Source organism: Pezoporus occidentalis, unplaced genomic scaffold, assembly GCF_034315485.1.
Source record: "Pezoporus occidentalis ecotype Australia unplaced genomic scaffold, CSIRO_AGI_Poc_V1 ctg119, whole genome shotgun sequence".
NCBI lineage: Eukaryota > Metazoa > Chordata > Aves > Psittaciformes > Psittacidae > Pezoporus > Pezoporus occidentalis.
In genome coordinates, this window is record NW_026912983.1 from 523,189 (window position 1) to 537,215 (window position 14,027).

The 14,027-nt window shown below is 44.2% G+C and overlaps 1 protein-coding gene across 9 annotated transcripts in view; it reads right to left on the reverse strand.

Moving 5' to 3' along the window:
* Positions 1-14,027, reverse strand: part of RERE (arginine-glutamic acid dipeptide repeats) — a 222,245-nt gene that overhangs the window by 89,380 nt on the left and 118,838 nt on the right. For 8 of the 9 annotated variants that reach the window (XM_062604094.1, XM_062604088.1, XM_062604103.1 and 5 more), the window contains one exon: positions 13,017-13,121. In XM_062604094.1, coding sequence (XP_062460078.1) covers positions 13,017-13,121 — 105 coding nt within the window. Of the gene's footprint in view, positions 1-6,513; positions 6,708-13,016; positions 13,122-14,027 lie in introns of those variants that run through there. The other variant, XM_062604138.1, reaches the window with a different exon arrangement.

Consider the following 14,027-nt stretch of genomic DNA (forward strand, 5'->3'; position numbering starts at 1 on the left):
CTCCCAACATCCCCTCAACTCCCAACTTCTCTGGCTGCATCACACTGAATATGATAAAGGATTTAAGAATCAACGGTGATTAGAGGATGGTGAGGCATCAGTAAGCAAAAAGAAAAGCAAAGTTCTGGAGGGACTTTTGCTCCTAACAGTTCATGTGGAGTTAGGTGGGAAGAATGAAATGAGGATCAACTGTTGAGAGAGACATTTCTGAGTGCTTTTCACCATTTCCTGATCATATTCACATCCTAAAGGTGCTCCCCCTCCAGAAGGTGAGGCTGGGCTGAATGAAGCTGCTCAGCAGCTTGCACTACACCCCACTTGAGGCTTTCAGAAGGGCACCGAGCTGATGGCTCTGCAAGGGCACCCAACCTGTTAAATCGTTTTGACTGCTTCCCCATCCCCAGGAACGGGTTTGCAAATGGAAAAGGAATTCTTGCTATGGAAACTAAACTGTGCTGCAGGTTTTTAAGCTAAATTATATTGGTGAGAGCAATTACAATAATAATGGCACGACACTCAGTGTTTATTCTATGGGAAAGAAATAAGAAAGAGGCCCCAGCACCGTATATGAAATCCGACACAAAAGGAACGGATGTAACAAAGCAGTATCCATAGCAACAACAACTTAATATTTCAGTCCTCTTCAGCTGCAGTGGATTAAATATAATGACAAGATGTTCCCTTTGAAAAGTAACCTGTTGCCATGGCAACGTTGTATTCTGCAAAGTAAACAGGGGCTGGTCAGAAAGGAGATGGAAGCTGGCGATGGAATATCAAAAAGGCAAGAAGCTGCTGTAGCAGCGCGGGGCAGGACGAGCACACGCTAATCCGAGAGGGGCTGGCTCCAAACAGCTCCCAGAGAAGAGAGAGGATGTTCAGTTCAATCACGCTTTGTCCTTTCCATTCAAAAGCAACAGGGGAGGTTGGAGGTTCAAGGCCAAAAGCGGCAGCACTGAGAGGGAGCAGTTCAGAGGTGAGGATGAGAAAGGAATAGGAGAGAGCACAGGGTGGTGCAGAGCTTTAATTTATCAGCCTGAGAAGGAAGGGAAGAGAGGAAGGCAGGCTGGCAACAGCTCCGCGTGATTTCTAACACAGAAGCAAGATTAACTCTCCCTGTTTATAAAACAGACTGGTTTGGGTTGGAAGGGACCTTAAAGCTCATTCAGTTCCAAACCCCTGCCATAGGCAGGGACACCTTCCGCTGGACCAGGTTGCTCCAAACCCCGTCCACCCTGGCCTTGAACACTGCCAGGGGATGATTCTCTTCAGAGCTCTCCAAAAAGGGTTTTCAAAACCAACATGCTACAAACCACTGCAACACCTGCATATCACCAACCCAAACCTGAGTATGCAAAGGAAGTCGCAACAATCAAACCAGAAGCACTAGAGCAGTGTGAGGAGCATTCAGCATCCTGCAATACAGCCTGTAGGGAGGGATGGGGCTCTCTGAAGTTGAGACCAGAAGGGTACCAGCATCGTGATCACCGTGCATTCAGCCCTCACAGCGAGCACAGATTGTGTGCAAAGCCAATCAGAATAGGTCAATTTTCTTATATGATGAGAGATTAAAATAGGAAAGACACAGCTTAAAGCTAGGATACGCAGAGGGGGGTGGTTTGTTGGTTTTAATAAGCAACCTTATGAAATCTGGGGTTACTTACAAAGCCTGGTAAGAAAATCAATGGCTTACTAAATAAAACCAACCCCAGATTAGCTATAGGCATTACAGGCAGAAGAGCTCATAAATTGCAATTGTACACTGATGTAACCAGTCACTATTATTGGCAAGATAATCAGTTGCATAAATTGAAAGCACAGTACTTGTAAGGCAATTCTTACAGATTTGAGAGGTCTGCAAAATTAAGATGAAACTGAAGAGGTTTGGGGAGAAAAAGTCTCAAGAAAAGGGCTTTTAAACACAACTCCTTTTATGCAAATGGTCCAGCACCCAAGATGAAACAAAAAAAGCTCTTCAGAAGCAGTTCTGCAAACATCTGGCAAGGATCATTTTGTTCCATCTCCAGAGGGACAAAACGGGAGAGAACAGAATTACTGCACTCTGACTTCAGCTGGTTAAGAAGTAGTTTATCAAGGCCTGAAAAGGACTGGCATTCCATGCCAGAGATCCATGTGGCAGGACATTCTGTTTCATTTTATCCCATGCTTCCATGAAACAGAATTCAGACCTTCCCTCACCACTCTCCTCCCTCCCTTCGCAGGCTCTGTCTGCAAAGACTTAGCTGTAAAAAAAGAGCTTTACATACATTTGCTCCTCTGAGATTTCACCACAGTGATGCAAAATAGACTGCCCACAAACACAATAAGCCTCTGCCATACATCCCAGCTCTACCTTCCTCCAAGCACCTGCTTATGGGCACTGCCGGGAGACAGGATGCTGAGCCAAATGGATCCTCAGTTTGACCCAACACCCCCATTCTTATGCATGCTCTGTTCTCACACCACGCAGTTCAAAAGACAATAGGGACAATCCGGTTTAGGCAATTCAATCTTTAACCAAAAACCCCACAACTAACAGGTCTGTGAGTTAGGTGCCTAACAATACCTGAATTGGCTCCCAACCCCCAAAGACAACTACATTACATTGGTTTCTTTTCATTATATGGGCACCAACACCAATTTATGGATTAAAAAATGGCTTTTTAGCTTTTCCCAACAATTAGAATCATAGAAAAGTCAGGGATGGAAAGGACCTTAAGATCATCACGTTCCAACCCCCCTGCCACGGGCAGGACACCTCACACTAAACCATATCACTTTTCTACCTTTAAAAGATTTTACTTTAAGTTACCTGTGTCCAGCTAGCACTTAGGGCCTTAAACCTCTTTCTTTAAGCAAGGTTTTTAAATCCCATTTCTAGAAGTAGCATCCTAATGCTCAGAAAATATTCTTGCTAATGGTGAGCCTCTAGTAAACCAAAGTGTTGTTTAAACTATGTTGTAACTGTGTTGTAATAAAGACATTAACATGCAATTTTGTGTTCCAAGTGAAGAATCAAACCTGAATTTCAGGCAAATGGACCTGTATGGGAACCATCTGGAGTGATTGCTCAATCTGCACTAGGAATGGATAAACATGCACCAACATCTGTACCTTCGGGACAAGCTCAAACCTGATGAGTGATTGCAGAGCCACAACTTGAAGGAAGTAGAGGACTGTGTTCTGCACCCTTGCTGCTGTTTGGGGCAGGAAGTGATTGCAAAGGCTGAGTCAAACAGGGAACGCTTTCACAAGATAATGCTGGTTTTCATCAAGTTTATATATGAGGAAAAAAGGACTAAGCAGCCCTTAGAAGCACTGTCCCCTACTCTAAAGGGAGGATGGAAGTGATTGTAGCAAAGCCATTCTGGGGCACAAGTTATTGCACAGGAAATAAGCATCCCCTCCACATAGGAATTACCTGTGTAATATTTAGCTTCTAGATTTCACTGATCACCTCTCTAATACTTGGCTTCTGCTATTTGTTTGTTCAAATAAGGAAGACATCACTATGTTGATCACAAGCTCAAAACAAATGGAAGTAGTGGGAACCTTTACATGATGCAAAGGTTTTCATCTGGTCTACACGCAGTTTTAATAGAACCAGTATCTTACTTATTTACAAGCAACATTTACACTGTTGAGTAAAAATGTAAAGGAATTCAGCACAGAATTCTCTTGCTTTATGTGTTTATCCTGTGTAGTTTCCAAAATGGCCAGGCAATACCTTCATACTAAGCAAACCTTCACTATTAAAACACACTATATAGTACACCAGCACCATTTCTTCAGCACACATACGCAGGGCAGTGGGACCAGGCAGCAGCCTAGCAGTTAATTTCTCCATAACACTTCATCAAGGTAGATGCAGTGATCTACCACTCAGCTCGCCTGACAACACAAACCTCCAGCTGCTTTGACTAGCAGATACACGGAGAAGCAACAGCATGTGGTAAAGGTGATAAGCATGAAGAATGGGAAGCATAAAATACGCTTGAAGATATACCTGGTTCTGCCATACACCTGGAAACACAAAGCTCTAATTAAAACAAATTGCAGCCTAAAGAATTGGAAAGAAGAGGGAAGAGGTAATCTTACTGCTCATAGTCTTGAGAAAAGCTGAAGTGAGGCCAGAATAAAGAGAAGCATCACTATCAAGTATCTGACCACTATTCCTTCATCCAAAGGACAAAATACAAGCGCTTCCATAGTGATTTTCTAACTTCAAACACTTATTTGAGGTGGAACTAACTCACCAGACCACCTATCAACTGTCTCTGAGCTTGAGAGCATCTCCTGGGCACCCAGCCAGCTGCAAACTTCACCACTATGGGAGCACACTCCCAGTCTGATCAAGGAGAAGGGGTCTTCTCAGCACACCAAGCATCTCTAGTACCACAGATAACCTGTAGCAGTCAGCTTTATTTCTACTTCTATCACAGGGGTTTTCTGCTTTGGTTTCTTATGGTGGTGGGGGAGTGGTCTGGGGGGATTTTGTTGGTTGGGGGGGCTCCAGGAGGTTGGTTTCCTATTTGTTGTTGCTTTATTTAAGCCAAAGCACAAACCTGAGGAACCGCTCTCCTTACAAACCTGCTGACCCATCCCTCAACTGGCAACAGAGGGGAAAGTCGAGGCATGCGGAAAGGCAAAACTGAGACCTCAAAAGGTGCTGGTGCTCTGCTGTGAGAGGAGTGCTGCCCCAGGGGATGAAAACAGCTCACAGGACACCTCAGGCATCCTTCAGGGGGGTTCTGGGAGCCAACACAACCAACAGCACAGCCTCAAGTTCTCACGTGCAAGTGATGAAATGAAGAATCCCTTCTTTGGCCCATTATTCCAGAAGCGTTTGTTTTGCCAAATGCAGTATTTTTGTCTGAAAATGAGACTTCATTCTGGAACAACCCAGATGTGGTTTAATCTTTTCCCACCTGTGCTATTCCACAGTAACCTCAGAGCTTTGATAAATAAGCGTGACCAACTTTTCAGTTTAAGTTTGGAAGTGGCATTCTTTGCAAACCTTTATCACACAAAAACCAGCACCAAGCAGGCTGCTTTATGCCCTTCCCATCCCTTAATGCATTCTCTCCTTGCTTATTAATCTACATTTAAAGCAAGTGTTAAGCAGAAGGTGTCCTACCCCTGTATTCCTGCAGAGCAATGCCATATCCCTGCACATATTCAAGTAGCTCCTTTATTGGGAGTGCTTTTAAAGCCCACAGGGACACCCCTTTTCCATTGACTTTCCAGACTGAAGTTCAAGGGGGTCATGCTCTATAACCATCAGCACAACTCTGCTTCAGCCAAAGGCACAAGTGAGCAGGGATCCACACTAAACAGGTGGCCTTGATTTTTATGCTCTCCAGGTATAAAACAGAAGCTGAAAAGGGAATGACAGTTCAGACAGCAAGCAGATATGGACGTGGCACTAATATGGGCAAAACTATGCAGTCCTATTCATCATTCATACCTCGGCTTCCGACCAGAGCCAGCAACACACACTGCACAGGGGAATGGCAATGTGGGCAAGGCTCAAAGTCAGCCTTCTGCTGCGAGGCCCCAGAGATGTCACTGAGCAGCACGAGCCATCCTGGCCCCTTCACACCCAACACGCTCCAGGGACCCACTAACAAGTTGCTCTGATGGAAGTACTTGCCCTCAGCAACAGCCCCATGGTGCTGGCATCGGTTCTGCAGGCCAGAGGGCTACAGCACCCGCGCTTGCACAAGCTCAGATGCTACCGAGCCTGAGAACACGCTGCAGAAGGAAGTTTGCTCCCATTCAACACACCCAAGTCCTTACAAACCCATTTGTACTTAGCAGTGACAAGTCACCGACGGCTGCCCTCACAAGGGCCTCAAACCCAGCTGCAACCAGACCCTCACCACACAGAACGGCAGAGCCCGAGCCCAGTAACATCGAGTGTTTGGGTGGCCTGATCAAGCCACAGCCTCCCTGCCACAAGCTCCTCAATACACAAGCCTGCTGCTGCATTTCAGATGCAGGTGCCTGACAAGCAGGCACAGCCATGCTGACTACTTCTTTTTCCCTTAACACTCGAGGAAGTGTCAGCCCCTCCTCAGAGCAGCCAATGGATCTGCGACCCTCCCTGGAACATCACCTGAACACCCTGCTGCAGGCCCAAGCATTCTCTAACAGCCACCTCGGTCCCTGCATCCCGGGGAGGGATGCAGGGGGAGGCTCTGCAGCTCCCTCCGGACCTGCCACGGGGTTGGCACACAGAGAGCACCACTGAAATGAGAAGTGCACCACGAGGGACAATAAGGTATATAGAGATATCTATAAGCCCACAACAGCTTCAACGTTTTGGTACATGCACCCCTCAGGCAGCAGATCCCCTGCTCAGTGCCCTCATGCACCGCACGAGCAAAGCTGATGGGATTACAAGGTTCTGAGGAGCATGCAACAGCAATGAAATGATTTCATAAACACTGCAGAAGGCACACATAACAGCAAAAATCAGCATCGTTCAGGGGAGGCCAGGGTGATGCAGCCTACCTGCAGGGGCTGAATGGATCATCCATGACTATGACAGGCTCTTGTGGGTTTAGATGTATTCCTGCACCCTCTTACTTAACAGCTAAAACTCTGCCTTTCCCACTCTACCACCTCAAAATGGAGGCACATGCAGTCTGAGAGACCTCAGAGAGCTTCCACTGAGCTTGTGCTATGACCTAAGCCTGCACGCAGAACGCAGAAACTTCGCCCTCGGACTGCCGGGACTGAGCATGTGCTGTGACCCTCCCTCAGCCACCCCGTGCCTTCCAACGCAAGCAATCCCGAGCCTGCTGCTTCCGTAAATAAAGCAGGGAACGGCGGAGGCAGCTCCCGTACCCGAGCCAGCGCGCAGGGAAGTGGGGCCTTCGCGAGGGGATCTGGTACAGCCAACGCTGCCGAGCGCAGCGGCTCCGCGCCTGCAGAGCTCCCTGCCAGCGCTTCTTCTATGCATACACACAGATGTAGTCTCCAGGCAAAAATACAGCGATTTAAGAAAGGCTCCTAAAAGCTGCTTTTACCTCCTTGGCGAGGAGCTCTAGACAAAACGACATTAAAAGGCTTTCGAGGCTCGCACACATGCGAGCGACAAAGCTCCACGTTTTAAGACAGCATTGATTTGACTCGCAAAATGCCTTCGCTCGACCTGCGCTGGGTGAGAGCATCGAAAGGATGCGTTAAAAAGCATCTAAAGGATGTCTTCACAGCAGCACGGCCGTTGCTGTTTACAAGCAGGTGTGAAGGCAAGGTGAACCCGCGGGGAGCCAGACTTGACTCACTGCTTGAACCTCCTTCAGCACCTTCATTTTTGGTCTTCCTGTTTATTAATGTAGCTTTCAAAACGATTCTTAGCTACTCATTTGGATGCAGGTAATATCCCTCACAGAGCACAAAAGGCTTTCATTAGTGTACCTGGCCTCCATTTTAGCGCCTGGAGATGCCTGAACTCGAGGTGAGGATAGAAAGGGCTAAATGTCTCCAGTGCTGCATTTCACAAGACAGAAACACTGAGCAAAACACATCAGGCCCCGTGAAAATCCCAAACTTTCTCTCTTCCAGCAATCCAGCAAGAAAGTTTTACTATAACATAGGTGCATACACCTTTGCTGCCCATATTATGTTATATCCCATATATACCCCCATATATATATGTGGCCCCTCCAATGAACCTGCCATAATGATTCTTACATTCAGGAACTGGAACATTTCAGCCTCCGTGGCCCTGCTGGAGCTCTCTGATGCCACCAAAGCTCATTCATAATGGGAAGGAGCCATTCCCAAAGATACAGGGTAGAAGGGCTTGGCTTACACTGGCACAAAACACATTTAAAACCAACCACGGCAGAAGTTCCTATGGTTTCTTTAACTACTAAGCTATACCAGGCTATGTATTTAAACCTTCCAGAAGCATAAATGAAGCTTCATAAACTACTTTTTGAAAGAGAGATAAACCCACCATAGCATTCTATGAGCTCATTTCTGTTATAAGATATTACAGGAGGCCACGCACCCAGAACAGGACTGTCTGAGCATGTTTTACAGACGAGGAAAAGATGATTACCCCAAATAGGCTGGGCAGCCTTTACCAGCAGATGGATTTAGGCAACACTCACAAGGCCAAATGCATCTGGTCTTGATTTCAGCTGCAGCTCAAATGCATTGCTGGGGGTTTCGTTGCTGTTCTGAAACGGGTTTATTCTCCTGAAGTTCACATCACGAATGTGAGCAAAAGTTGTCAGCTTTTATGCCACCCTCCAAGTTCAGTGATAAACTGAGATATGGCCATATAAAAATAATGTATTCCAAATGATATTAATAATATGAGGCAGGAAGAACAACCCGAGGAAGTTATACATCCATTTACCTAATGAAAGTGGGTTTTATCTGCTTAAAAGGAATCAGCTGCACTTCAGTGCATTACAATACCTACTGACATAAAGTGAGTGTGCTCAGCACCTTCCATACTTCTTTCCCAGGGATATCAGACAAGGAGTGATACAAAACAACTTTGCTTGTAACTTCGTAAGACATCCAGAAGCCATCTGTTTCACATCACATGGGCACACCATACAAACAGCCCCCAGTATCCCCCATCAGAAGGATTCCTGGTTGTATTTAAAGTTGCTAAACCTATTTAAATAAGGCTTGTGATACACTGTAGGAACTGTCTTTTATAAACAAAGTGTACCACGAAGTGTCACAGTGTTCTACTGAGTCTAGTTGGAGACATAAGGATGGATACATCATTTATGATCTTGATCATCATTTCACCCTCTATCACTGCCCCAGGCACTATTATACGCATAGAGACAAAATACTGTGACTGCTAAAAATTAACCAGAGGAAAGGATCCCAACAGAGCTCTGCAGATCACGTTTTGGTTGTAGATAGCAATTTATCATTCAACTACATCTTTTCCCAAAGGGCAGCATTAAGAGGAAGCTTTGACAGCCCTACTTACACACAGCTCCACGCTGGCTTCTTGACTTGGTAAGAATATACACTACTCAACCTGGCTGCAGACCTTAAACTTGTACTCTACTCACTCTGCTTTCCATTGAAAAGAGGGGGGGGAAGGGGAAAAGAAGAAGAAAGAGGCTCTTGATTCAGACTTTCAACAGGAATCCCCTTCCAGACAACCTAACATCAGAGACATGAAGGGTAAGAAAGAGCAAGTCACTTCACTCCTCTCAGAGACACACCAATACTCATGTAACTCATAACAGCACTCAACAACACTTTTATAAAGGAAAAATAAGAGGAAAAATAAAGGAAAAATAAAATAAAATAGAGGAAAAATAAAGGAAAAATAAAATAAAGGAAAAATAAAAATAAAAGAAAAATAATAAAGGAAAAGCAAATATTGTGGAATAAAAGCACAGACAAGAGCCTGGTCTTCCCAAACCAACTATTCCATAAAGTCAGCTGTGCCTTGTATGTGCGGTAATATTTGGTTCTACAATGTAAAACAACGTTCTGGAAGAGGAATTCAATTGTGATTCATGGCCATGAAAACTGTTTGTGGAATAGTATCTGGCTATTTCTAGTTCCAAGTGAAAAACCAGCAGCATTTAGATCTATGTACATTTACAAGTGTCAGTGTCAGACACAACCTCACAGTGTATTTACTTACTCCTGAGAGCAAAGAACTGATCGCCTGGTACATGCCAGTACCCTACAAACCAGGCTAATACCAGCAGCAGCATTCGGCACGCCTACACCCTTGAGTAAGGGCTCAAAGCTGTGTCTGTAAGTCCATGCATGATCCCGGAGTACAAGAGGAAAGACTGGAATAAGTCCTTGCCTGAATCAGCTACATGTGGCCCTATATGACAGACAGGGTAAGAATTAGACTTGCAGTAAGGGAGTGGTAAGATGCGAGCTGCTGAAAAGCAACTGTCTGTGGTCAAGCAGCATGTGAACAGCATTCCCAAGCCTTACTGCACGTCTCTTTTTAACAGGCAGAGCTGATTGCTGACTCAAATACCAAATTCAACAGCTTAACTCAAGCTGGTGCAGCTACTGATTCTCTTAAGTGGTACATCAGGTCTGTTTGTCCATTAATGCCTGCTGACTGCTGCTCTAGACACTTCAAAATGCTTCTAAACTCATTTCAGGGCATATACAATTCACCTAACATTCCTGCTCTAATAAAGCACTGATCTCAGCTGGCCATCTGGGGAAGCCACAAGTCTGAGTGGGATTCCACCTTAGTGGAATTAGTCGGTGTCAGAGCAGTCACTGCTCTGAAGAGACATGAAATTAATTATCTGGAAGTACTTAGCATAAAATGAGTTTTCTTTCTCAGCTGCCTATAAAAGCTTAGTGGTTGCATTCCACACTCTTGAGAGCAGCAACGTGACATCAGGACTGCTTAGTAGCTTGATTAACACTCCAGTGGAGGTGCTAACACCAGCCTCTAGCTTGGAGATTAGTTTAGGTTTTTACTCCGCAATCAGATGTTTCTCACTAATGTGAGAATTACTCAAACATAGTGTGTAACCTTTTATCAAACTCTGTAGAGAAAAACACCCCAAAACAGCTTCATATTCACTGTAAGGAAGAAAATTAACCCAAAACACAGAGGTTTGCACCTCCAGACCACGGAATGATCAACACCAGGATCCTGGTTGCTATTTCCCAAGCAAGCTTTCAAATAAAGAAGGAAGGACAAAGCAGACTTTCCTTTACACATAGGAGGGCCTCTACACATCCACCACGCCAGTGCTTTGGATGTATTTGGGGTCTGGGATTTCTGTGGGCTGTTCTGTAACTAGAACACTTGAAAACATAGAAAATAAATTCCCAAGCCACTGAGCTGCGTTTCAGAGGCCTGGAAAAGTATTGAGCATCTTCGGATGAACACAAAGTCAAGTCACTCAAACAGAAACACGTTTGTAGATACAAGCCTCAGCTCAAGCTTGTTTGGTCTAAGAGTGTATCCTATCACACACTGCTACAAGTCAATTGGGGGGGGTCACACCACAGTATCCTGAACCTACAACATGTTAGTACTTCAAGCTACCATGAAACATCTTCCATCCTTCCCATGTGAAACGAAACATTATCAAAGTAGATGAAGTTGGAGACAAAGTATAGTTTATACAGACAAACCGCCAAGAGGTCATCCTGGAATGTGTGTTACAACACTTTTACACCCGAAAGCAAAAAATCTATCTCAAATTAGGTACTCAAAGAAGCATGCATTGTAAAGCAGTAGCAAACACTCAAAAACCATCTAGCAATCTCAACTCAAATCCTTTCTCTACATCTGCCCTCATTCCAAGACAAAACTCCAGACTTAACTAGAATGAAAAGCAAACCACAACTACAAAGTGGCTGTAACCAAATGAAGAAAAACCTGCATTCTGAGAGCCCACTGGTGTGAGTAATTACCTGATCACTAAGTGCTATGCTCTGTCATTTCATTGATCGCTTCAGGGTCACTCGTTTTCTAATAGCTGGAAGAATTAACAGCTACTTCTACACAGAAAGTGGGTTCAAAACCACAGTGAGTACTCGCATAAACGGCATTTCATAAAAGAAATCATCCATTAAACACAGAACTTGGACACTAATACAAATAGTTCATTTAGCATTCACACCCTCAAAAGGAAAATGCACCACAGCGACAGAGTTAAATACAGGCATCAAGCATGATGCTGAATATCAGATACAACACACTACCGACTTCATAAACGCCTCACCTTGTGGGACTGCTCCAAAAGAACACACCGATGATGTTACAGAAACATGTTAATATATTGCATTATAAAACATTACAGGATTTCAGGCTCTATTCCCAGAGCTCTGCACCGTGCACTAGCAAGATTGCCTCCTAGGGACTGACACTGATACCTGCTATGAATGCACACTGAATCTATTCAGGGAGTTTACCTAATCCAATACCCCATCTCAGACATAAGGGCAGTTTAAGACACTTCAGAGCAAGGTAAAGGCAGCCTCATAAATAGGCAATTACATAATAATATGCCCACACAGGGAGTTTCTTCCTAACTGCAAGCAGTTAGTGGTTGGCTATGCCCTGAAGCATAAAGATTCCTATCTGCATTAAAAACACTAAATCTACCATGTAACAATTCAAATATTTATTCTTTATAGGCCTATCTAATCCCCACTTAGAAGAGTACTTTTCTCAACGGTATCTCTAGAAATCAAGGTCCACAGCTAATTGTTCTCTGCTCTGAAAGAAACAATAGAGCTTTCAGTCAGCACAGACCTTGCTGAGCCCCGTTAGCTGCTATTCATCTTTTACTCAAGTGCTTGTGGAAACACACCCCTAAACAACAAACTTCTTACAGCCACTATTTGTAAAGCATTCTCTGGCTTTACAAAACTACATAAATGAAAAGATAAGAGCCTGGACCTGATGAATAATGAAGGTACAGCCCAGTGTCAGCTCTGCTTTGCAATCACAGCTGATGGAGGCTGGTTGGATGACTCCCTGCTGAACACATCTTCTTTAGATATTTATCAATTCCCAGAAACACCTTTCTCTACCTCTAATTTGCCCCAGGCCAGCAAAGCCTAAACTAAGAATTGTTGATACGGGACCCTATGTGAGGATTTACACATGAAAACATGATTTTCCACACTTTAAAACTATCTATCTGACTTCTTAGGTGTGCAAGTTTCAACACCGCTTCCTAGAAGCGAATTTAGGAAGCATTTCCAGGGGTGTTCATTTAGCCAGTGACACAGCTAAGAATTCCTGCTAATGACTGCAAGCATTAAATTCACTGTTTAAAACCCTGCTTTGAAGCAGTACCTTACTGACCCAGAGATGCTACCAGATGTCGTGACCCACTGCACAGTTTTGTTACCTACTCCTATACATACACTTCACAGGAAGATGCAGCTTCTCCCTCACATTCCCTTCCACCCCATCTATCAGCATCATGCTTGGTTTCAACCGTGAGTAGTTTTCCTGTTCCTACAGGCTCAGCTCAGTAGTAAAGTTTGCCTTCAAAAGTCACTTCACTTACCTTGTCTCTGGATTATAGCCCAGTATGTAGAAAAATGAATCCACTCGGGCTTTAAACTCTCTAGCAGCAAATATGTCCGAGAAATGGGAGATATTGCACTTCCCTCTGAAAGAAAGAGGGAAAATGGCATTAGAATTCAGTCCTGGAAAACCACGAGCTTAATTAAGTGCCACTGCAATCTGTGTACAAGCCCACAGACATCCTTCTGTTCTCATAAATGTCTAGGAGGTCATAAATATAAACCTGTTGTAACAAATAACCATGCAGATTCTTCCCATGGTGGAAAGGGAAGAAAATGCAGTTCCAGTGTCTCGGCTGGTGTTCTACAACCATTCATTCATTCGTTCTCATTCAGCCAACACCAGCCCTGAGGAGCCCAAGTTTCAGGTTAATGAACAGTATCTACCTTAGAAATCCAGCCCGAAATACGTTCTTTTCCAAGTTTTTACAGTCCTATCACATTTATGCTTTAAGGAAGCTTTGAAAATTGTACCCTTTGTATTACTTAGGAAGTCAGCTTTGATTTAGAAAGCTAAATAAAACTGCAGTTTAATCGCACTTCCAAATCAAAAGCAACGCTACGCTGCTTTTAGCAATCCTAACAATGCAAATTCCAAGCACACAGAAGTTTCTTCCTTCTACTTTCATACATAAAAGAGAGACATTAAAAGAAAAGAGAGGGGAGAAAAAGAGAAAAGAGGATTTATTGGCTTGTTCTAAACCCGACTGTTAATAATTTTTAACATGGTTTGTTGATGAAGTCATTATCCTTAAGGATGAGCATTAAGACGAGCTGTAAGAAGTCGCATCCCATTTCCTCAAGGGTTTCTTGGTCTGTTAATGTTCACCAGCTGCTGGGGTTTTGTCATTCAGTGCACTGCAGTTTGCTGCTGCCAAGTAAATCAGATCAGAAGCGGGCGCAGACAGACAGGCAAAGAATTAGCGCTTTTTATCTCAACTTGATGCAAAGCAATCAACAAAGCACAAGACTTTGCTCTTTTACAGGATGTC